This window comes from Tursiops truncatus, chromosome 14 (genome assembly GCF_011762595.2).
Source record: "Tursiops truncatus isolate mTurTru1 chromosome 14, mTurTru1.mat.Y, whole genome shotgun sequence".
Lineage (NCBI taxonomy): Eukaryota > Metazoa > Chordata > Mammalia > Artiodactyla > Delphinidae > Tursiops > Tursiops truncatus.
In genome coordinates this window covers 24,143,408-24,169,215 of record NC_047047.1, presented here as the reverse complement: position 1 = coordinate 24,169,215, position 25,808 = coordinate 24,143,408, and the positions used below count along the sequence as shown (strand labels likewise).

General features: G+C 37.8%; 1 protein-coding gene across 4 annotated transcripts in view; it reads right to left on the bottom strand.

The window, feature by feature from the left end:
• Positions 1-23,243, bottom strand: part of GCFC2 (GC-rich sequence DNA-binding factor 2) — a 73,781-nt gene extending 50,538 nt beyond the window's left edge. For 3 of the 4 annotated variants that reach the window (XM_019942160.3, XM_073791194.1, XM_019942161.3), the window contains exons 1-4: positions 22,812-23,243; positions 18,334-18,459; positions 1,822-2,043; positions 596-696 (exon numbers count right to left, since the gene is read on the bottom strand). In XM_019942160.3, coding sequence (XP_019797719.1) covers positions 596-696; positions 1,822-2,043; positions 18,334-18,459; positions 22,812-23,094 — 732 coding nt within the window. In that variant the 5' untranslated portion in view covers positions 23,095-23,243. The remainder of the gene's footprint in view (positions 1-595; positions 697-1,821; positions 2,044-18,333; positions 18,460-22,811) is intronic. The other variant, XM_019942159.3, reaches the window with a different exon arrangement.
• Positions 23,244-25,808: the final 2,565 nt, after the last annotated feature.

The window sequence follows — 25,808 nt, the reverse complement described above, 5'->3', positions numbered from 1 at the left end:
TGCTAAGTCTAACAAGACAGAGAAGGACAATCTCTTTGATCTCACTTATATGTGGAATCTAAAAAATGAAACAAACAAAACAGAAACAGACAATATCGACACAAAGAGGAAACTGGTGGTTGCCTGAGGGGAGGCGGATGGGGGTAGGGTGAAGTAAGTGAAGGGGATTAAGAGGTACAAACTTCCAGTTATAAAATAAGTCACAGGGATATGATATACAGCATAAAGAACATAGTCAATTACACTGTAATAATTTTGCATGGTGAAAGACTGTTACTAGACTTATCATGGTGATTTATTTCATAATGTATTTAAAAGTCAATCACTATCTTGTATACCTGAAACTAATATAATACTGTTATGTCAACTCTACTTCAATTAAAAAAAGAAAAAGGGGGGAAAAAAGGAAAAAAAAAAAAAAGAATTCTTTCCTAGGGCCTTCAAAAGGAGCACAGCCCTGTCAACACCTTGAATTGAGACTTCTAGCCTCAACAACTGTGAGAGAATAAATGTCTGTTGTTTTAGCCATCAAGTTTGTGGTAATTTGTTACAGTAGCCACAGGAAACTAATACATATGGCATAAAAGATTATTACCTTTGTGATTTTAACTGCTCTTCTCATCTGCTGCTGTTCCCAAATATCTTGATATTTTTTATCTTCTTCACTATCTTCACTTGTTTCTTCATTTCTGGTTGCTTGAAAAAAAAAGTTCATGTACAAATATTCCATATTTTTCCATTCTAATAGCAGCAGCAATTAGCAATTGGGGAGCTTATAAATGGCTTAGCAGCTGTTTATATGTGTTAACCTTTTCTTCACAATTCATAATTCACTCTCTCTTTATAAATAAAGAAACTAAGATAACAGGATGTTACATAACACAGTCCTCTATCTAAGGACTGTGTTGAACCTAGGACCTGAATCTAGCAATCTGACTTCAGAATCTGCATTTATCACCAAACTGTCTCACTCAAAACATGATGGTGTCACATATGAAAAAGCTTGGAATGCAACATTTGGTTTTATCAGAGATTCTCAATTCTACCTGAGAATCTAAACATGCAAAAATAATTTCTGGGTTAGTAGGAACCAAAAGTCTCATTCTGAAATAGTATTATTTGAAATGACAAAAACTTGGTAAAACATTATTGTTTATAAATGAGAAATGTGAAAATAGTTCTTTGATACCTAAGGATTATTGGTTGAGGAAAACTTTTTACTAGAGCAGGGAAGATTTTAACACATGACACCAAAATCCTACCGATGTTTCCATGTTAAAAAAAAATCTTATAAAGGTGACAATAAAAGTTTTCAATATCAAAAATAGGAGGGCTTCCCTGGTGGCGCAGTGGTTGAGAGTCCGCCTGCCGATGCAGGGGACATGGGTTTGTGCCCTGGTCCAGGAAGATCCCACATGCCGCGTAGCGGCTGGGCCCGTGAGCCACGGCCGCTGAGCCTGCGCGTCCGGAGCCTGTGCTCCGCAATGGGAGAGGCCACAACAGTGAGAGGCCCACATAACGCAAAAAAAAAAAAAAAAAAAAAAAAAAAATAGGAAACTCTACAAATTTTTTAACCTGTCAAGAAAGATCAAGTGGAGATCAGATAACAGTAAACATTATTATTGCATGTACCCTTTGATAACATTTTGATACAGACATGTATTTTAGAAGACATGATGTCAGTAAATTGGTATTTAAAAAATAAACAACCTTTAGAAAAGGAGATACTACATTATGTTTTTATGGATATTTTTATCATAAATTATATTCTAATGAAAAATGCCTTAATGTTCATTTATTATAAATAAATTAAATATGTACCTGTTGTTTCAGCCATCTTTTGTCTAAGTGTTTGAGGCTTTGGGGTAAATGGTATTATATTTTCATGATCATCAGGCTCACTCTCAGGATATTCAGTGTTTTTCTTCACACCAGAGATGGTGAAGGCATGTTTTACATCCAAAGAAATATAGTCCTCTTGGGCCCTGGCCAATTCACGTTTTCGGTAGGCTGCCTGAATAAAAGCTGCATCAGGGATATTTACTGAAAGAAACAAAGAGGAGGACATTGAAAACAAAATACTAACAGAGAGAAATATTCCTCAAATTTAAAGGAAAAGAGCACCGTTTTTCCAATTTTTTCACTATTTTGATATAATGACTCAAAATCTGTTTCAATAGAAGATAATTATTTTGATAGAGATTAAATATAAATTAAAGAAATGAAACAAATCTAGAAGTATCAGAAAATATTGAAACGACTCCAATTTATCTTTTTTCTACCTTCTTCATCAGGTGTTTTTGCTGACTTTTTGTTGAGGGCTACTTCTCATTTCCAGAAGCTCTGAAATTATCAGGGTAGGGATGTGGAGAGGGCTGAGCATGGAGTTACTCTTGGAGCATGGAGGGTAGAATGATAAGTGGTAGAGCAGTCTGCCTTATAAAGTAACAGGGACATTCTACTATGACCTGCCCCTCGCCTTTGGGCATCCAGGCACACAGGGAGTGAGAAACAGACTAAAACCCAGCACACATTCAAATCAGCCTCCAAGGTCCTGTGGCGATTCTCACATGAATAAACATAAGTTAAAAAGTATAAAAGAAATAATCAGGTAATTTACCAGGTTTAAAATACTTAAGGGACAACATCTTTTAATAGAGGATTGTTTTATTTTTTCTTCATTTTATTCAGTACAAACTTCATTAATATACGCTCTTCTAACTCAAAACAAGTTTCTTCATGCATGATCTAAGCTGAAATTTATCTTTACACTCTGGAAACAAATGGTTTCTTAAGCAAAATACTAAGGTAAACAAAATAGCAAGAGAAATCATTGTTTCAAGCACTTCAGATATTAATTAGGAATACCAAGCCACTGGGTAAAATTTTCTATCCTTTCCCACAAATTGGTCCAAATCCTTTGAGAAATAAATAGAAAAGATGCCATATGCCAGGAGATACACAAATACTCTGATTTTTGAAAGAGATAGAGATTTCAGAAATTATAGATCAATATACTTGACACCAGAACTAAGGAAAACAATTAGTACTTGAATTAATTATGAAGCAGTAAGTGATGAACACTAGAAAGCAACATAAGCTCATTAAAAACAAGGAATATTAAATAAGTGATTTACTTTTTATAGACTAGAATTTCTTGTAGAATAGTACCAGGAAAATGATGCAGGTAAGGTGTCTCTTCATCCTCCCAAAACACTCAGGATAATGGCAGCATTTCTTGACCCTGGCTATATGCATTAGAATCACCTGGGAAGGTTGATAATCTGATAACTAGTCTCCCATCCAAAACACAGGATCTAAATGCAGTTGATCTGAGGTGGAGTTGAGCAGCAGTATGTTTTTATAGCCCCCTAGGGGATTTTTTTTTTTTTTTTTTTTTGCAGTACGCGGGACTCTCACTGCTGTGGCCTCTCCCGTTGCGGAGCACAGGCTCCGGACGCGCAGGCTCAGCGGCCATGGCTCACGGGCCCAGCCGCTCCGCGACATGTGGGATCCTCCCGGACCGGGGCACGAACCCGTGTCCCCTGCATCGGCAGGCGGACTCTCAACCACTGCGCCACCAGGGAAGCCCCCTAGGGGATTTTAATGGGTCACCAGTTAAGATGATACACTTAGGTTCAAATATTCAAGTGTATAAATACAGAAACAGAAATACTTGAAGCAATTCACCAGCAAGTGATTTGGTGGGGTTTAATTAATAAATCACAAGCAATGGGCTCACTAGTGAGATACTAGTGTTACATAAAGCTAATCCTCTCTCAAACTACAATAAAGAAATATAAGTTCAAGGAAGAGAAGAGTATTCTATCCTGTCCTGTCTATATCTAACACCTAGCTCAAGGGTTCCCACATAGCAGATGTTGGTCAGACATGAGATGAATTAATGTTAGCATATTGCTTTATAATAATAAAAACATCATGTTTTTGTAGATTTATAACTCAAAAATAATTTTCATATAGATCATCCTATCTGAGGAGTAGAGGTTATGAGGGGGATCAAGATGGCAGAGTAGGAGCTCACCTCTCCCCACGAACACATAAAAAATACATCTACATGTGGAACAATTCTCATAGAAAACCAACTGGAAACAGGCAGATCTCCCACATAACCAAAGCCGCAAGAAAGATCTCCATGTAACTGGGTAGGACAGGAAAAAAAAAAAAAAAAAGCGACAGGACCTGTGCCCCTGGGAGAGATCTGTAAAGGAGAGAAGGTCCACACGGGCAGACCCTTGCCTGGGGAGCCCCCTGCCAGCTGGGAAATCTGCTGGGACAGACAGAGGGGCTGCGGAAGCCTAGACTATACTTGTGAGGAGTGCAGGCATGCTGGCTTCCTAACAATCAGGATGGAAAGGGACCAGTGCTGGTGGCTGATGCCTTGCTGCACTTCCCAAGCCTCACCTCACTTACCAATCTGAACCATGTGCCAAGTGGGACCACAAACACGTTAAGTGCTGAATTTTGGGCAGACAGGATGTGGGAGAGGACTCCATTTACCTGTGTGGAGACAGTGGAGACAGCCCTGATGGCCTGGGGTGTGGTCCAGGCTGAAACATGGAGCCCACTGTCAATGTACACAGGGAAGGGTGAGTCCAGCTGTGGCACACTTTGTCAGTGAGCACACCAGGTGGTATCACAGAAATGCACAGTGGCTGGGCATTGAGGTTCGGTGAAAAGGCCCTGGGCAGCAGCATGCAGTGGTTCATTTCCCGGTGAGAATGCTCCAGCCCTACCCACTCCACACCTCAGCCTGGAGCTGGAATTGGGGTGGACAGGTCCTGGGAGAGGTGTGCCACAGAGGCAGCCCAGGTCCCAGGCAGCAGCACAACAACCTTGATCCTGCAGCCACAGCGCCCCAGCCTCCAGCCACAGCCCACTCCACAAAAGAGCCTACCACTAGGTCTGGAGTGAAACACAACAGAGAAAGGGACACAACATTGCACTGAGTCTGAGAGGAACTGCAGATGCCTGCCTAGACGGTGCATGGGCTCAATGTGACCATACAGGCCCCACTTGCACCAACAGTCGCCTCCTTTGGGGCAGGGCATGCACTCAACGGCAATGAAATCTCATCAAACACAAACTTCAGGGCTTCTACTCCAACAGTTGTGGAGCAGACCCCACTCCCAACAGAGCTGTGATAGCCACAGAGCAAAGAGGAGGTCCTGCCCACCACAGAGCCCAGGTTCTAGACGCTTCAACACCAATCACACCCCCTATCAAGGGGTTAATGGCCAGCAAATGCTAAGGAAAGACATGGCTGGCACCCACACCAAAACCAGCCCACACACCAAAAATATTTGACTCACGGAGTCTACACAGGGATGCTCCCACATAAAAACACCCCTTCAAGACCACAGTAGATAAATGTTTCTCCTAAATTCACAGAGAGAGAAAGTTAAGTAAAATGAAAAAGCAGAGGAACTACTCTTAATTAAAAGAACAAGAGAAATCCCCTGAAAGAACAAATAATTTCTGAAACAAACCTCACCAGTCTACTAGACCTTGAGTCCAAAAAGAAGGTAATAAAAATGCTAAAGGAATTAAGAAAGATTATCAATAGAAATGCAGAGCACTGTAACAAGGAACTAGAAACTATGAAGATGAACCAAATCAAAATTAGACAACTCAACTGCTGAAATAAAAACCAATCTAGAAGCAATGAATAGCAGACTAAATAACACAGAACGTGGAAGTGATCTGGAAGACAGAATAATGGAAATCACTCAATCAGAACAGCAGACAGAAAGACAAATGAACAGAATATGAAGATAACATGTAAGAACTATGCGATAATATAAAGCATGCCAAACTATGCATAATAGAGGTTCCATAAGGAGAAGAGAGAGAAAAGGGGATTTAAAATATATTTGAAGAAATTATGGCTGAAAACATCCCAAACCTTGAAGAAGGAAACAGATATCCAGGCACAGGAAGCAGAGAGGGTCCCAAACAAGATGAACCCAAAGTGACCCACACCAAGATACATCATAATTAAAATGGCAAAAGTTAAAGAGAGGATTCTAAAGGTAGCAAGAGAAAAACAAAGAGTTAATTACAAGGGAACCACCATAAGGCTATCAATTGATTTCTCTGCAGAAACTCTGCAGGCCAGAAGGGAGTGGCATGATATATTCAAAGTCCTGAAAGGGAAAACCCTGCAACCTAGGATATTCTACCCAGCAAGATTATCATTTAGAATAGAAGGAGAGAGAAAGAATTTCTCAGACAAGCAAAAACTAAAAAAATTTAGTATTACTAAACCTACCCTAGAAGAAATATTGAAAGGTCTCCTCTAAATACAAGAGAAACAAGAATCTATACGTAAGGGAAAATCACAATGGGAAAGCCAATATATAAAAGGATTGAAGACCACTTAAATAAGCTAGTACATAGATTAAAAAATAATTACAAATATTTTTGTAAAAGCAATTATAACTACAATGAACAGCAAAAGAATAAGCATGAAGATGTAAAATATGACATCAAAATTAAAAAATGTGAGAGAGGGGGACTCTAAAGATGTAGATTTTTTTTACAATGTGTTTGAACTTGTATGACTATCACTTTAAAGCAAGTATAGTTATGGGTCAACATACTTGAACCCCATGGTAATCACAAATTTAAAACATACAGTCGATTCACAAAAACCAAAAAGAAAGGAACTCAACCATAATATAAAAGAAAACCATCAAACTACAAAAGGAAAAACAAAAAGAAGAACCAGAAAAGAACTACAAAAATAACCGGGAAACAAGGTTTAAGATGGCAACAAATACATACCTATCAATAATTACTTTCAATGTCAATGGACTAAATGCTCTGATTAAAAGACACAGAGGGGCAGGTTGCATAAGAAAACAAGAACCCATAATATGATGCCTACCAGAGACTCACATCAGGGTGGAAGACACACAGATAGAAAATGAGGGGATGGAAAAAGATATTCCATGCAAATGGAAACAACGAGAAAGTGCCAGTAGCAATACTCATATCAGACAAAACAGACTTTAAAACAAAGGCCATAAAGACAAAGAAGGACATTATATAATGATAAAGGGATCAATACAAGAAGAGGGTATTACACCCATTAACATATATGTACCCAATATAGGAGCACCTAAGTATATAAAGCAAATACTAACAGGCACAAAGGGAGAAATTGACAGGAATACAATAATAGTGGGAGACTTTAATACCCCACTGACATCAATGGACAGACGTTCCAGACAGCAAATCAATAAGGCAACAGAGGACCTAAATGACACAACAGACCAGTTGGACTTAATTGATTTCTACAGGATACTATAGCCAAACAAAGCAGAATACACATTCTTTTCAAGTGAACATGGAATATTCAGTAGGGTTAACCACATACTGGGGCACAAAACAAGCCTCAAAAAATATAGTATAGAAAGTATTTTAAGCATTTCTGACCATACTGCTATGAAAGTAGAAATCAACCACAGACAGAAAAATGGGAAAAGAACAAACACGTGGAGACTAAACAACACACTAATAAAAAACCAATGCATCTACAATGAAATAAAAGAAGTCAGAAAATACCTCAAGACAAATGACAATGAAAACACAACCATATAAAATCTATGGGATACAGCAAAGCAGTTCTAGGAGGGAAGTTGATAGTGATACAGTCCTTCCTCAAGAAACAAGAAATTTCTCAAATAAACAACCTAACCTACCACTTAAAAGAATCTGAAAAAGAACAAACAAAACCCAAAGTCAGCAGAAGGAAGGAAATAATAAAGATCGGAGAGGACATAAATAAAATAGAGATCAAAAAAACAATAGAAAAGATCAATAAAACCAAGAGCCGGTTTTTTGAAAAGATAAACAAAATCGACAAACCTCTAGCCAGGCTCACCAAGAAGAAAAGAAAGAGGAACCAAATAAATAAAATAAGAAATGGAAGAGGAGAAATAACACTGATACCACAGAAATACAAAAAATCATAAGAGAATATTATGAACAATTAATTATATGCCAACAAATTGGACAACCAAGAAGGAATGAACAAGTTTCTAGAAACATACAGTCTGCCGAAACTGAATCAAGAAGATACAGATACTTTGAACAGACTGATCACTAGAAGTGAAATAGAACTGGTAATAAAAAAACTCCCTACAAACAAAAGCCCAGAACCTGACGGCTTCACAGAGGAATTCTACCAAACATGCAATGAGGAACTTATTCTTATTCTTCTCAAACTCTTCCAAAAGACTGAAGACGAGGGAACACTCCCAAATTCATTCTATGAAGCCACCATCACCCTGCTACCAAAATCAGAGAAAGACACTACAAAAAAAAAAAGAAAATTATAGGCCAATATCTTTGATAAACATCGATGCAAAAATCCTCAACAAAATATTAGCAAATCAAATCCAACAATACATAAAAAAGATTATATACCATGATCAGGCTGGATTCATCCCAGGGTCACAAGGACGGTTCAACATACACAAATCAATCAATGTGATACACCACATTGACAAAAGGAAAGCCCAAAATCACATGACTATCTCAATAGATGCATAAAAAAGCATCTGACAAACCTCAACATCCATTCATTATAAAAACTCTCACCAAAGTGGGTATAGAGGGAACATATCTCAACATAATAAAAGCTATTTATGACAAACCCACAGCCTATATAATACTCAATGGTGAAAAGCTGAATGCCTTCCCACTAAATTCTGAACAAGGATGTCACTCTTACCATTTTTTTTTTCTTAGTCAGTATACATTCCAGAATTTATTCCAATACATTACCAAGTACATGGGTCAAAGGAGAAAAATATATTACCATCTCATAAAATAATCATGAAAGATTTAATTCTGCTTACATTTTAAAGAAATGTAATCATTCTAGGCAGCAGTGCTACGTGTACTTGATTTTTCTACAAGGAATGCAAATAAGAATTGTGTCTCTATTTATTTATTATTTTATACTGGAGTAGAGTTGATTAACAATGTTGTGTTAATTTCAGGTATACAACAAAATAATTCAGTTATACATATACATGTATCTATTCTTTTTCAAATTTTTTTCCCATTTAGGTTATTACAGAGCATTGAGCAGAGTTCCCTGTGCTATTCAGTAGGTCTTTGTTGGTTATCTATTTTAAATATAGCAGTGTGTACATGTCAATCCCAAACTCCCAATCTATCCCTCCCTCTCACCTTTCCCCCCTGGTAACCATAAGTTCATTCTCTAAGTCTGTGACTCTGTTTTGTAAATAAGTTCATTTGTATCATTTTTTTCGATTCTGCATATAAGTGATATCATATGATATTTGTGACATTTATTGAAAAGAATGAAATAATGCCATTTGCAGCAACATGGATGGACCTGGAGATTGTCATACTAAGTGAAGTCAGTCACACAGAGAAAGACAAATATCTTACCACTTCTATTCAACATAGTTTTGGCTGTCCTAGCCACAGCAATTGGACAAGAAATAAAATGTATCCAAACTCGAACATAAGAGATAAAACTATCATTATACATAGATGACATGATACTCTATACAGAAAACCATAAAGCTTCCACATAAAAACTATTAGAATAAATAAATTCAGCAAGATAGCTAGGATACAAGATTAATATACAGAAATCTTCTTTAACAATGAAATATAAGAATGAGAAAGTAAAAAAACAAACCCATTTAAAATCACATCAAAAAAAAAATTCCAAAAAAAAAAATATCCTAGGAAGAAACCTAAGGAGGTGAAAGACCTATATGGTAAGAACTGTATATAAAACAGTGATACAGGAAATTGATGATGATTCAAAGAAATGGAAAGATATCACCTGCTCTTGGATTGCAATAATTAATATTGTTAAAATGGCCATACAAGGCAATCTACAGATTTAATGCAAGCCCTATCAAATTGCCCATGACATTTTTCACAGAACTAGAACAAATAATCCTAAAATTTATAAGGAACCACAAAATACCCAGAATTACCAAAGCAATCCTGAGGAGAAAGAAGAAAGCTGGAAGCATAACTCTCCCAGACTTCAGACAGTCCTATAGAGCTACAGTAATCAAAACAGCATGGTACTGGCACAAAAGAAGATATATAGATCAATGGAAAACAACAGAGGGCCTAGAAATAAATACACACAACTACTGTCAATTAATCTATGACAAAGGAGGCAAGAACAGAACAAAAAAAGACTCACAGACATAGGAAAAAACTTATGTTTACCAGAGGGGAAAGGGTGTGGGGGAGGGATAAATTAGGAGTATGGGATTGATAGATACAAACTACTATACATAAAATAGATAAACAACAAGGACCTACTGTAGAGCACAGGGAACTATATTCAATATCTTATAATAACCTATAATGGAAAATAATCTGAAAAGTATATATATAACTGAATCAGTTTGCTATACACCTGAAACTAATACAATATTGTAAATCAACTATACTTCAATTAAAAAAAAAGAATAAAGGTTAATATCATGCCCAATTGGTAAGCAGTCTCTGCAACAGTGCACATCTCAAGGCCGATATTCCAGTACTGGATCATTCTAATAGTTCTATCATCTGAACAAAAAAATAAATGCACTCCATCTTCTACATACCAGTCCTTACACTTATCTCATTCCTTCTTCCTCTTTTCCTCTCCAGAAAAAAAGAAAAAAAAAACAAAAACAAAACACGAAGTGTTCCTTACAGGAAAAGTTTTCATCTTTCAATCAGTGTTTCTCAAAGGGGCATCAGAGGAGGGACAATTCTTCACCTTGGTAAACTGTCCCACATTCTTTATCTTTATCATCTCTTGCCTTCAGGGCACTACATGCCAGCAACACCTCAGGCACTATGATAATTTAAAACTATCCTACATATTTCCAAACACTGCATTTTCTCCTTAGGTTCCCAATGCTACCAACACTGTCTAATCTGCCATCTTCTACAGCATCACTGTTCAGTACTGTAACCACCAGCCATATGTGACTATTTAAATTTAAGTAAATTAAAAGTCCAGTTCCTTAGTCACACTAGCCACATTTCAAGAACTCTATAGACACATGTGGCTAGTGGCTAATGTACTGGACTGTGAAGATACAGAACCTTCACAGAAAGTTTTATTGGACAGCACTGTACCTAGAGTCTAGACAAAGCTTCACTTGTCTACTAGGCTTCAATTCTTAATACTGGCTTCATCACTAATTACTTCTGTAGCTTATGAACTTGTTTTAGAAAAAAACTTAGAAGAGCTTCTGGTTCCTGTTATTTCACATGTTAATAAAGCACTTACTACTATACTACAAATCTTTAAAAAAATATTTTAACAATTATATTTCAAATTAATGTTTCATTTATAAAGCTATACATTTTACTTTGTTTTCTTCAGAAGGGGTCTTAGGCTTCATGAGACTGAAAAGAGTCCACAGCACAAGACAAGTTAAGAACCCTTGAGCTAGGTAGACGGCCAATAAATATTTCTGGCTTTCTGGGCCATAAAGTCTCTGTTACAACTTCTCAGCTCTGCCATTGTAGTGCAAAAGCAGCCAAAGACAATACATAATTGAATGAGCATGGCTTTAATAAAATTTCATTCACAAAAGCAGATACTGGGCCACATTTGGCCCACAGGTGGTAATCTGCCAACCCCTGAACTGGATTTATCTTTCTAAAACAAAAAAATGGTCATGTCATCTATTTGCATAAAATTTTCAGTGGTTCCCTTAAAACCCTGTATTATTTGACTCCAGTCAGTCCCTCTGCTTTTTGTTCTTCTTTATTAAACTTAAACCAAGTATTTTCAGTCCAACAACTACTTTTTAGTTCTCTGCACATGTTATCTTTCCTAGAGTTTTTTTTTTTTTGCGGTACGCGGGCCTCTCACTGCTGTGGCCTCTCTTGTTCAGAGCACAGGCTCCGGATGCACAGGCTCCGGACGCGCAGGCTCAGCGGCCATGGCCCACGGGCCCAGCTGCTCCGTGGCACGTGGGGTCCTCCCGGACCGGGGCACGAACCCGTGTCCCCTGCATCGGCAGGCGGACCCTCAACCACTGCGCCACCAGGGAAGCCCTTCCCTAGAGTTTTATATATGCTACATCCTATACCTGAAACATCCTCACAGACAAATTCTTACCATGTTTAGATACTGTCATGAATCACCCATTATAGCACAGTGGTTAAGAACCTAGGCTCTGGAGCAGATTCCCTGGGTTGGAATCCTAGCTCTGCCTCTTATAAGCCATCTGACCGTGGGCATGTTATGTAATGGAACTGAGCAGCCAATTTTGGTCCCCTGACAATCATTAGTAATGACTTATTTGCCCCACACTTCGCTAGAGTTTATTAATAATAAGTATCACTGGTATAGGAGATTGGTTCAAGATGGTGGAGTACAAGGACGTGCGCTCACTCCCTCTTATGAGAGCACTGGAATCACAACTAACTGCTGAACAATCATTGGCAGGAAGACACTGGAACTCACCAAAAATGATAAACTACATCAAAAGACAAAGGAAAAGCCACAATGAGACGGGAGGTGGGGCGCAATCACAATAAAATCAAATCCCATAACCACTGGGTGGGTGATTCACAAACTGGAGAACAATTATACCACAGAAGTCTACCCACTGGAGTGAAGGTTCTGAGCCCCATGTCAGGCTTCCCAACCTGGGGGCCCGGCAACGGGAGGAGGAATTCCCAGGGAATCAGACTTTGAAGGCTAGCGGGATTTGACTGTAGGACTTCAACAGGACTGGGTGAGGGCACACACAAAGTAGTAGGCACATCAGGACCCAGGGGGAAGGAGCAGTGACCCCATAGGAGACTGAACCAGACCTACCTGCTAGTGTTGGAGGGTCTCCTGCAGAGGTGGAGGGTGGCTGTGGCTCACCATGGGGACAAGGACACTGGCAGCAGAAGTTCTAGGAAGTACTCCTTGGCATGAGCCCTTCCGGAGTCTGCCATTAGCCCCACCAAAGAGACTGTAGCCTCCAGTGCTGGGTCACCTCAGGTGAAACAACTAACAGGGAGGGAACTCAGCCCCACCCATCAGCAGACAAGCGGATTAAAGTTTTACTGAACTCTGCCCACCAGAGCAACACCCAGCTCTACCCACCACCAGTCCCTCCCATCAGGAAGCTTGCACAAGCCTCTTAGATAGCCTCATCCACCAGAGGACAGACAGCAGAAGCAAGAAGAACTACAATCCTGCCTGTGGAACGAAAACCACATTCACAGAGAGACAAAATGAAAAGGAAGAGGACTATGTACCAGATGAAGGATCAAGATAAAACCCCAGAAAAACAGCTAAATGAAGTGGAGATAGGCAACCTTCCAGAAAAAGAATTCAGAATAATGATAGTGAAGATGATCCAGGGCCTCGGAAAAAGAATGAAGACAAAGATGAAGAAAATGCAAAAAATGTTTAACAAAGACCTAGAAGAACTGAAAGAACAAACACCTAGAAGAATTAAAGAAAAAACAGACATGAACAATACACTAACTGAAATGAAAAATACACTAGAAGGAATCAATAGCAGAATAACTGAGGCAGAAGAATGGGTAAGTTACCTGGAAGACAGAATGGTGGAATTCACTGCCATGGAACAGACTAAAGAAAAATGAATGAAAAGAAATGAAGACAACCTAAGAGATCTCTGGGACAACATTAAACGCACCAACATTTGCCTTATAGAGGTCCCAGAAGGAGAAGAGAGAGAGAAAGGACCTGAGAAAATATTTGAAGAGATAATAGTAGAAAACTTCCCTAACATGGGAAAGGAAACAGCCACCCAAGTCCAGGAAGTGCAGAGTCCCAGGCAGGATAAACCCAAGGAGAAACATGCCAAGACACATAGTAATCAAATTGAAAAAAATTAAAGACAAAGAAAAATTATTAAAAGCAACAAGGCAAAAATGACAAATAACATACAAGGGAGCTCCCGTAAGGTTAACAGCTGATTTCTCAGCAGAAACTGTAGATAGCCTCATCCAGGGGGAAGGAGCAATGACAATGGACAACCTGAAATACAAAGTATGCCAATAAAATGGACAACCCTCCCAGAAGGGAGGGGCACGATATATTTAAAAGTGATGAAAGGGAAGAACCTACAACCAAGACTACTCTACCTGCAAAGATCTCATTCAGATTCAACGGAGAAATCAAAAGCTTTACAGACAAGCAAAAGCTAAAAGAATTCAGCACCACCAAACCAGCTCTACAACAAATGCTAAAGGAACTTCTCTAAGTGGGAAACACAAGAGAAGAAAAAGACCTATGAAAACAAACCCAAAACAAAAGAAAATGGTAATAGTAACATACATATCGATAATTACCTTAAATGTGAATGGATTAAATGCTCCTACCAAAAGACACAGGCTTGCTGCATGGATACAAAAACAAGATCCAAATATATGCTGTCCACAAGAGACCTCCTTCAGTCCTTGGGACACATACAGACTGAAAGTGAAGGGATGGAAAAAGATATTCCATGTGAATGGAAATCAAAAGAAGCTGGAGTAGCAATACTCATTTCAAATAAAATAGACTTTAAAATAAAGAATGTTACGAGACACAAGGAAGGACACTACATAATGATCAAGGGATCAATCCAAGAAGAAGACATAAGAATTATAAACATATATGCACCCACATGGGAGCACCTCAATACATAATGCAAAAGCTAACAGCTATAAAAGAGGAAATCGACAGCAACACAATAATAGTGGGGGACTTTTAACACCTCATGTACACCAATGGACAGATCATCCAGACAGAAAATTAATGAGGAAACACAAACTTTAAATGACACAATAGACCAGATAGATTTAATTGATATTTATAGGACATTCCATTCAAAAACAGCAGATTACACTTTCTTCTCAAGTGCACACTGAACATTATCCAGTATAGATCACATCTTTCGTCATAAATCAAGCCTTGGTAAATTTAAGAAAACAAATCATATCAAGCATCTTTTCTGACCTCAACGCTATGAGATAAGAAATAAATTACAGGAAAAAAAACATAAAAAACACAAACACATGGAGGCTAAACAATACGTTATTAAATAACCAAGGGATCACTGAAGGAATCAAAGGGAAATCAAAAATACCTAGAGATGAATGACAATGAAAACATGATGATCCAAAACCTCTGGAATGCAGCAAAAGCAGTTCTAGGAGGGAAGTTTATAGCAATATAATCCTACCTCAAGAAAAAAAAAAATCCCAAGCAATCTAACTTTACACTTAAAAGAACTAGAAAAGAAGAACAAACAAAACCCAAAGTTAGCAGAAGGAAAGAAATCATAAAGATCAGAGCAAAATTAATTAAATAGAAACAAAAAAACAATAGCAAAGATCAATAAAAGTAAAAGGTGGTTCTTTGAGAAGATAAAATTGATAAACCTTTAGCTAGACTCATCAAGAAAAAGAGGGAGAGGACTCAAATCAAAAATAGAAATGAAAAAGGAGAAGTTACAATGGACACCACAGAAATACACAGTATGCCAATAAAATGGACAACCTGAAAGAAATGGACAAATTCTTAGAAAGGTATAACGTTCCAAGACTGAACCAGGAAGAAATAGAAAATATGAACACACCAATCACAAGTAGTGAAATGGAAACTGTGACTAAAAAATCTTCCAACAAACAAAAGTCCAGGACCAGAAGGCTTTACAGGTGAATTCTATCAAACATTTAGACAAGAGCTGACACCCATCCTCCTCAAACTCTTTCAAAAAATTGTAGAGGAATGAATACTCCCAAGCTCATTCTACGAGGCCACAATCACCCTGATACGAAAACCAGACAAAGTTACTACAAAAAAAGAAAATTACAGACCAGTATCACTGATGAATACAGATGCAAATCTCCTCAACGAAATACTAGCAAACAGAATCCAAAAACACATTAAGGATCATACACCATGACCAAGTGGGATTTATCCCAGGGATGCAAGGATTCTTCAATACATGCAAATCAACCAATGTGATACACCACATTAACAAACTGAAGAACGAAAACCATATGATCATCTTAATAGCTGCAGAAAAAGCTTCTGACAAAATTCAACACCCATTTATGATAAAAACTCTCCAGAAAGTGGGCATAGAGGGAACCTACCTCAACATAATAAAGGCCATATACGAAAAACCCACAGCAATCATCATTCTCAATGGTGAAAAACTGAAAGCATTTCCTCTAAGATCAGGAACAAGACAAGGATGTCCACTCTCACCACTATTATTCAACATAGTTTTGTAAATCCTAGCCACGGCAATCAGAAAAGAAAAAGAAATAAAAGGAATCCAAATTGGAAAAGAAGTAGTAAAACTGTCACTGTTTGCAGATGACATGATACTATACATAAAGGATCCTAAAGATGCCACCAGAAAACTATTAGAGCTAATCAATGAATTTGGTAAAGTTGCAGGATACAAAATGAATGCAGAGAAATCGCTTGCATTCTATAAACTAACAACAAAAGATAAGAAAGAGAAATTAAGGAAATAATCCCATTCACCATTGCAACAAAAAGAATAGAATACCTAGGAATAAACCTACCTAAGGAGGTAAAACGTCTGTACTCAGAAGACCATAAGACACTGATGAAAGAAATCAAAGATGACACAAACAGATGGAGAGATATACCATGTTCTTGAATTGGAAGAACCAATATTGTGAAAATGACTATACTACCCAAAGCAATCTACAGATTCAATGCAATCCCTATCAAATTACCAAGAGCATTTTTTATAGAACTAGGACAAAAAATCTGAAAATTTGTATGGAGACACAAAAGACCCCAAATAGCCAAAGCAATCTTGAGGGAAAAAAACGGAGCTGGAGGACTCAGACTCCCTGACTTCATATTATACTACAAAGCTACACTAATTAAGACAATATGGTTCTGGCACAAAAACAGAAATACAGAATAATGGAACAGGATAGAAAGTCCAGACATAAACCCACGCACCTATGGTCAACTAATCTATGACAAAGGAGGCAAGGATATGCAATGGAGAAAAGACAGTCTCTTTAATGAGTGGTGCTGGGAAAACTGGACAGCTACATGTAGAAGAATGAAATTAGAACACTCCCTAACATCACACACACAAAAAAACTCAAAACGGATTAAAGCCCTAATGTAAGACGGGAAACTCTTAGAGGAAAACATAGGAAGAACACTCTTTGACATAAATCACGGCAAGTTCTTTTTTGATCCACCTCCTAGAGTAATGGAAATAAAAACAAAAATAAACAAAGGGGACCCAATGAAACTTAAAAGCTTTTGCATAGCAAAGGAAACTGTAAACAAGATGAAAAGACAGCCCTCAGAATGGGAGAAAATATTTGCAGACGAATCAATGGACAAAGGATTAATCTTCAAAATATATAAACAGCTCATGCAGCTCAATATTAAAAAAAAACAAAGAACCCAATCAAAAAATGGTAGAAGACGTAAACAGACATTTCTCCAAAGAAGACATACAGATGGCCAAGAGGCACATGAAAAGCTGCTCAACATCACTAATTATTAGAGAAATGCAAATCAAAACTACAATGAGGTACCACCTCATGCCAGTTACAATGGGCATCATCAGAAAATCTACAAACAACACATGCTGGAGAGGGTGTGGAGAAAAGGGAACGCTCTTGTACTGTTGGTGGGAATGTAAACTGATGCAGCCACTATGGAGAACAATATGGAGGTTCCTTCAAAAACTAAATATAGAATTACCATATGACCCAGCAATCCCACTACTGGGCATATACCCAGAGAAAACCATAATTCAAAAAGACACATGCACCCCAGTGTTCACTGCAGCACTATTTACAATAGTCAGGTCATGGAAGCAACCTAAATGCCCATCGACAGATGAATGGATAAAGAAGATGTGGTACATATATACAATGGAACATTAGCTATAAAAAGGAACGAAACTGTGTCATTTGTAGAGACGTGGATGGACCTAGAGACTGTCATACAGAACGACGTAAGTCAGAAAGAGAAAAACAAATATCGTATATTAACGCATATATGTGGAATCTAGAAAAATGGTACAGATGAACCGGTTTGCAAGGAAAACAGTGACACAGATGTAGAGAACAAACGCAAGGGGGAAAAGTGGGGTGGGTGGGATGAATTGGGAGATTGGGATTGACATATATACACTAATATGTATAAAACAGATAACTAATAAGAACCTGCAGTATAAAAAAAATAAATATTAAAAAAAATCACTGCTATAGAAAAATACTAATATTAGAAATAAAGTTCTTAAACAAAATTCAAAAGTTACCAACCTAGTGATGTAAACTCTTCTTCCAGAGAGCTAGAGCTATTGGAAGATGAACTCTGATCATCTTTACTTTCTGAAGAACGATGTGTTCCATCCTCTTCATCTGTTGAAAGATCAACCGCTCTGGATTCTAACAGGACGTTTTTTGAATATAACAAGAAAGAGTCAAGATGTTGGAATCAATAATTGAAATTATGAACAACACATGGCATATGTAAAATATGGTGTTTTAATTTTACTCCACATATTTAAAGTAGATATGCAGATCTTTCCTAATTTCCATTCTTTCTGAAATCAATGGATGGTCTAATAAATGTACAAGGACGTATCCTATTTGTGTTATCTACTTAACTAGTAAAATACTCTCTTCATTAAAGAATGAAACGAAAAGAGGAAAGGGAACATAAGAGAAAAAAGAAAATGACAAAAAGTGAAAGGATATTTAAATGAAAAAAGAAAAACAGTGATAGTGAATAAGTAGAAAAAGAAAAGAATACTTAACGTACATTTCCTATATGCTAGACATACTGAAGTCTGGTTTACGAGATTTATTTCATTTAACATTCACAACGCTATAAAGTAAATGCTATTACTGATGAGAATATTAAGGACTGGAAAGGCTAAATAACATGTCCAATGTCACAAAGTTACTAAATGAAGAAGCTGGGCTTTAAGTCAAATTTCATCCAATTCTGGAATTTAGGCTCTTGTAATATAAATACTAAGTTACATTTCAATGGCTGGTGGTAAGAAGTACTATAATGAGTACTGTAGCCTCAAACCAAATCATGGATCTATTTCCATTGTGTGATTCTGGAAAGGACATAGTCAATTAATCTATTAAACAAAGACAGCATTAAGAGAGAACACCCACAGAGGTATTGTGAGAATCGAATGAGCAAAGTGTAAAGGAATTTATGGTATTATTGACAAAAAAGGACTTGTTAGTTCACAAATATTTTGTAATAGTTGTGAATAACCTTAAGATTTAAGATTACATAAATAAGTACTCTTATATTAAGAACGTTCCTTAATTAGAAAACCTATATAAATTTCAAAAAAGCTGGAGTAAAATCAAGAATTAAAAGACAAAGTAATATATCGCTTCTTGGCCATTTGGCTAAGATCAAGTGTAAAAGACAAGGAATATAGCTGTAGCTTACATCTTTCTTAGCTACTGCTATTTATAACAACTCCTACATCTTCTTAAAGTGAAGTAAAGTTACACCAGAGCAGTGGTTCTCAGAGTATGATCCATCAACGCTTGGAGGTCCCTCAGACCCTTTCAGCAGGTCTGAGGGAAAAGCCAAACTACTTTCATCACAACATTAACTTGTTACTTGCCCTTTCTACTCCGTTGGTGGGTAAAACTGCAAATCTTTTAGTATGAATCATAACAGTGATACCAATCTGCAGAAGCATCCACTGTATTCTTTTCCACCTTGTACTAGCAAGAAAAATAGTCAGTTTCACTTATTGTTCTTAATGAAACAAAAAAATAATTTGATTAAATTTTGGCCCTGAGTACACATCTTTTTAATATTCTGTGGATCAAAATAGAAGCATGCATAAAGCACTTCTGGCTCATAATGAAATGCAATGGTTGCCTCAAGGAAAAGCACTTGTGTGATGAGCTGCAAGTTGAACTTAACCACTGTCTTTGAGGAGGAAAACCTTTCTACTTGAAAGAATGACAGACAAACTCTAGTTATTCAGACATGGGTATCTGACAAACATTTTCTTAAAAACGAGCAAAGTTGTGCCTATCACTTCAAGAATTAGAAGTTTCAAGTGAAGTCTATAATTTTGGGAATTATACTACTGTGAACTTGATAGCTTTCCTCTACTGTGAACTTGATAGCTTTCCAATACTTAAAGACTGATGATGTCAGTAGTAGCATTAAGAGAGTTTTTCTTTTGACATTGTAATAAATTGTACCAACACTTGCAAGAACTGCAACTCGGTGAACTACTACTTTCCAAAGAGTCAATGCATGATGTTACCAGTCATGCATGGGTAAAAGAGCCATTCAAAGTGCAAAACACACCGACAGATTTTAATCTAGTGGAGTACAAAAAAATTGACTGATATGGTTTCAGCTTCCTCGTGCCAACTAAAAATTGGCACTTGCCTTCTGCATCTACAAGGATTAAGTCACAAACTACTGTAGCTGCTGATTTTCAATACACCCTGAAAGGAGTTCAGGGCAGAGATGAGGAATGAGGTACTCTGTGCTTTGGGAAAAACTGGCAGAACAGGCCTTCAGACAGATATTTTCAGAAGATTTTATGAGCTCAATCCTTACATCTCCTCATATCTGGAAAAGCACTAAAATCATTAATGGTGATGTCTGCTCCTCATGACTAGCAGCAAGCCTGCCAAAATGTGTGTTTGACCGCACAAACCCCTCTTCACTAATATCATATGTAATACTGACCTCTCCCCTACCTCTGTGGAGCAGTTTCTCAAAGCTACCTGAAACGCTGTCTCCTGGGCTATAGTTCTCATTTTGCCCCAAATAAAACTTAACTCACAAACTTTCACATTGTGCATTTTCTTCAGTCGACACACATTGCAAACTAACCTTTAAGAACCTATTACTTTTTGAGCTTCATTGTAATATTAAAGCAGAACACCTTCAATGAACTAAAAAGGCTCTTAAGTACTCCTAATCATCTATCTGTGGTCTTCTTCATACATTCAAACAAAACAACATATTTCAATAGACTGAATGCAGAAATATCTGTGAGGATTCAGCTGTCTTCCATTAAGCCAGACATTAAAGAGATTTGCAAATTGAAAACGTCACTCTATTTTTCAGAAAACAGTTATTTTTCATTAAAAAGGTTTATCTGTACATATAATGAGTTAATTTTAAAAAAGAATTAATAAAAGTTTATCTTAATTCCTAAGATGGTAAATATTATAAATATAATCCACAGAATTATTATAGATATAATCCACAGAAACAAAAGCTCTTTGGGATCCTTAATTATACTTAAGAGTATAATGGGTATGTATACCTTTAAGACCAAAAGGGTACTCTTAAGACCAAAAAGTTTGAGAACCACTGTTTCACTGTTTTAGAAGGCAAGAGAAGAGGCAACTCCTGGGACCCCCCCCCCCCCATTAAAGTTTAACCAGATGACTCTTACATAAAGCAAAAAATATTTTAAAAGTCATCAGAACTTCAGATAAACAGGTGATTATAACAATGACTAAGAAATCACCAAAATCACTTGGACTAAAAGTGGGAGAAAATTTTTTTACCTCAAGACTAACCAAAAACTATATATTTTTTTACAGATACTTTTTTATTTATTGAAATTATACCATGTATACTGTCTTGAAAATAACAATAAATTACGTAACATATCATTAGCAACATAGGTTTGTTTTCTACATGGTTATTTCATCCTGTGACAAGCCAGAAATGCTGAATCATCACTCTATTGGTGGCATCATCCACAGGTGACAAACTGGAGATTCTACTCATGTCAACAGGCCAGGGATTACCTCAGTTCATTAAACCTGAGTGTTAGGTATCCTGGAGAAACATGGTTTGCAGACAAAAGTAGGTAAAAAGTGCCATTTATCTGGAGAAGCTAGTTGCTTTTAGGGCCTTTACTACGAGCTTCACTACTGAATTTTTTTAGAAGTTCCTTTTAGAATGAAACATAATCTCAAATATTTTTATGTGTGTCTGAGTCAGAAGTTAATGTATTTAAACTTCAAGACCCTATTTATACAAGTTCCTTCCAAGTCCTTGTTCCTGTGTTTTTATTTCTAACTTTTCCTAACTATATAGTTTTATTTTTAACTATATTATTATTAAACTCCAATTCAAACTAGAACACATCTTATGTAAACAAGTTTATGCTGCTTGAATTCTATTTTTAAGAACGCAAAGGTACTTCAAAATTACTACACTGTATTTAACACCATTATTGGTACTCTACAGGGTCACCAATCTGTTGTTAGTGGCATATATTGCTATTTTTATCTTTTCTTTAAATAACCGCTTAAAAAACAAAACGCAAAAGAAAATGTCCCAAAGCCTGTCACCTAAATTTTTCTAGTGTATCGTTTTGCTTGTTTTCGAGGAAAAGAATTGGGGACAGAAAGTACCTTCACCTACCTAGGAGTATTAGGAATTTTTAAACTCTTCTGTGACGATTTAGGTTCTTCATAAGCATAAAGTGCAGCACTAAAGCTATATATAATTAGTGAGGGTTTATCTGACAGTGCAAACACGGACAAGCCCAAACCTTGCAGTATTCTTTCTACTCCCCCAAGGGGCCCAATACGGAGATACAGGCAGCAGGCCAGTGATCGCAGGCAGGTATCATCGTTGTTCGTGGTTGGCAAAGGGTTGTAGAAACCTCTAGAGAATCCCGCGGCCTCTTTCCCCATCCTCCCCACACCCCGCCCCGGGCATCCACCCTGCTGCCCCAGGCACCCATCCTGCTGCCCCGCGTCACCTGGGACGTCCGAGCCTCCGTCCAAACGCGAAGCCGCTCTCGCGGCGTGCCGGGAACTGGCCCAGACCCGGCCGCTGCCCCGGCCCCGGCCCCGACCCCGGGCCCGGCGGGGTAGTTCCGCCGCTTCCGCGCGGCCTCCTCCAGACTGCAGCCCTTCCTCCGCAGGGCCCAGGTCTGCCTGCTCCCCCGGCGCGCCGGGTTCAGCAAACGGCTCCTGGGTGCTGTCGCTGTCACTAGAGTCCGCTCGGCGCTGCCGGAAAGTCCTTTTCGGCCTGTGAGCCATAGCAGGTTCACTTCCTGCTCTGGCTAACCCAGGCCTACAACAGTCACCCAGGCGCGCGCTCCCGCCTCCCGCCTTTCCGCCGCATGCGTGCGCCCTACCGGCGCGTCTTCGACTCCAGCTTCGCCATGCGCATGCGTGCTTTGTTCCCTTCGATCTGTTCGACCGAGTTCGGTTCCCAGGGCTGAGGCATGTAGAGCGTTTTTACTTTGCAAGGCCAGATTGTGCAGATGGTCGCAGAGAATCTCGCTGACTTCCGGAGGTGAGTTCCACGGAAAGCTGCACTCACAGGCTCTTGTGCAAACCCTATCTGGGAATCAGGCGTTATGCCCACATCCTGGACTGGGACTGGATCTGCTCTTCTACTTTCTGGAGAGAGTGAAGTTCTCTCCAACCAAGAATTAAAACAGAAAAAAAAAAAAAAAAAAAACCAAGCAAAAAAACCGCAGGTGTGTGTGTGTTTGAGATTGTCTCTGAAAGCTAAACAGTAAAATCTACACAGTAAAATCTGCACATAAATGATAGGTGCACAAATAAGCAAAAATCAAATGATTGCTTCCAAGTATCAAGGCTTCAGTAGAACCTGGTTAAATACGTTGGTCCATAAGAAAAAAAAAATGTATTTGAAAAATGGGGATGTTATTTAAAAAGATGCACAGAGATAACAAGGACAGCCCCACAGAATTACCTTTAGAAACAGGTAAAGAGCAACAAGAGAGCAAGAAGCCTTTTTAGGTACCCATAATCATCACTACTTTATATTATTTGCTCTTTCTCATGAATACGAGGAATTTCTTCCCCCAAGATGACATGAATAATGCCATATATCTTATTTGCCCCCACTATACTAATTTACAATACTAGCTTATTAAATTAATCAACTGGTTATTAGGAAACTTTGCATTATTCATATTTTATATAATTTAAAATTGCAGAGGTTAATAATTGAAAGAAAATTGGCATATGAAATATTTCCAGCTTTTGGAAATCGTTTATCCCCTAGTGAAGTGACATTTTATTCTGCTTCTCTAGCCATTGATCAGTGGGTTCTGAGCTCCCTCTAGTGAGAAATGTGCTACTTACAGAAGGATTGTGTCAATCTTGGAAATTACCTCCTTTCTCATAATAGAGCTACTTTTCATTCTCTGTTGTTATAAGTAATAGATATATTTTCATTTTTAAGCCAAACCTACATCAGATTTTCTCAGAGAACAAATATTGAGAAATCTTATTAATAAGTTATCACTCTCTCCTTCGGGAATTAAAAACACTTATTGTGGAAATAGATCCACAAAAGTATGGACCTAATTTTGTTTTCATTTTTTCAGTATCTATTTTTGAGCACTTACTATGACGGTCTCTGGTCCTGGGCCCAAAGGGTCATGATATACATGGGGGTCATGCTCCCGGTGGTCAGGTGCTATTAGCCAAATTATCCCTACAGTTTGGCTTGTTGGAAATTACTTAAAAAAAATGATGCTCAAAATACTTAATGTAAGATCTACACTCTCAACAAATTTTTAAGTGTACAGTACAGTATTGTTAATTATAAACACAATGTTGTACAGCAGATCTCTAGAACTTTTTCCTTTTAACCAAAGCTTTTTACCTGTTGTACTTTAACTCCCCATTCCTCCTCCTCCCTGCCCCTGGCAATCACCATTCTCCTTTTTGCTTCTATGAGTTTGGCTATTTTAGGTACCTCATGTAAGTGGAATCATGCAGTATTTACCCTTCTGTGACTTAGCATAATGTCCTCAAAGCTCATCCATTTTGTCACATATAGTGGGATTTCCTTCCTTTTTAATGATGAATGATATTCCATTGTCTCTATATACCACATTTTCTTTATCCATTCATTGGACAATAGACATTTAGGTGGTTTCCATACCTTGGCTATTGTGAAGAATGTTGCAATAAACGTGGGAGTGCAAATATGTCTTCAAGATCCTGATTTCAATTCTTGTGGATAAATACCCAGAAGTGGGATGGCTGGATCATATGGTAGTTTTATTTTTAATTTTTTGAGGAACTTCCCTACTGTTTTCCATAACAACTGCACATTTCACATTCCCACCAACTGTGTGCAAACATTCCAGTTTCTCCACAACCTTGCCAACACTTGTTGACTATTGATTGATTGACTGATTGATACCGGCCATCCTAGCAGATGTGAAGTGATATCTCATTGTGGTTTTGATAGGCATTTCCCTGATTAGTGATGTTCAGCATCTTTCACATAGCTGTTGGCTTCTTTGGAGAAAGTCTGTTCAAATCCTTTGCCCATTTTAAAATTGGGTTATTTGGTTTTGTTGTTGTTGTTGGTTTTGTTTTGTCATTGAGTTGTAGTACTACCTTATATATTTTGGATATTAATCTCTTATCATATATATGGTTTGTCAATATTTTTCTCCCTTTCCATAGTTTGCCTTTTCAGTCTGTTGATCATTTCCTTTGCTGGGCAGAAGCTTTTTAGTTTGATGTAATCCTACTTGTCTATTTTTGATTCTGTTGCCAGTGCTTTTGGCATCATATCCAATAAATCATTGCCAAGACCAATGTCATGAAGATTTTCCCTTAAATTTTCTTTTAAGAATTTTACAGTTTAAGATTTTATGTTTAAGTGTTTAATATATTTTGAAATGATTTTTGTATATGGTGTAAGATAAGCATACAATTTTGTTCTTTTGCATGTGGATATCCAGTTTCCCCAACAC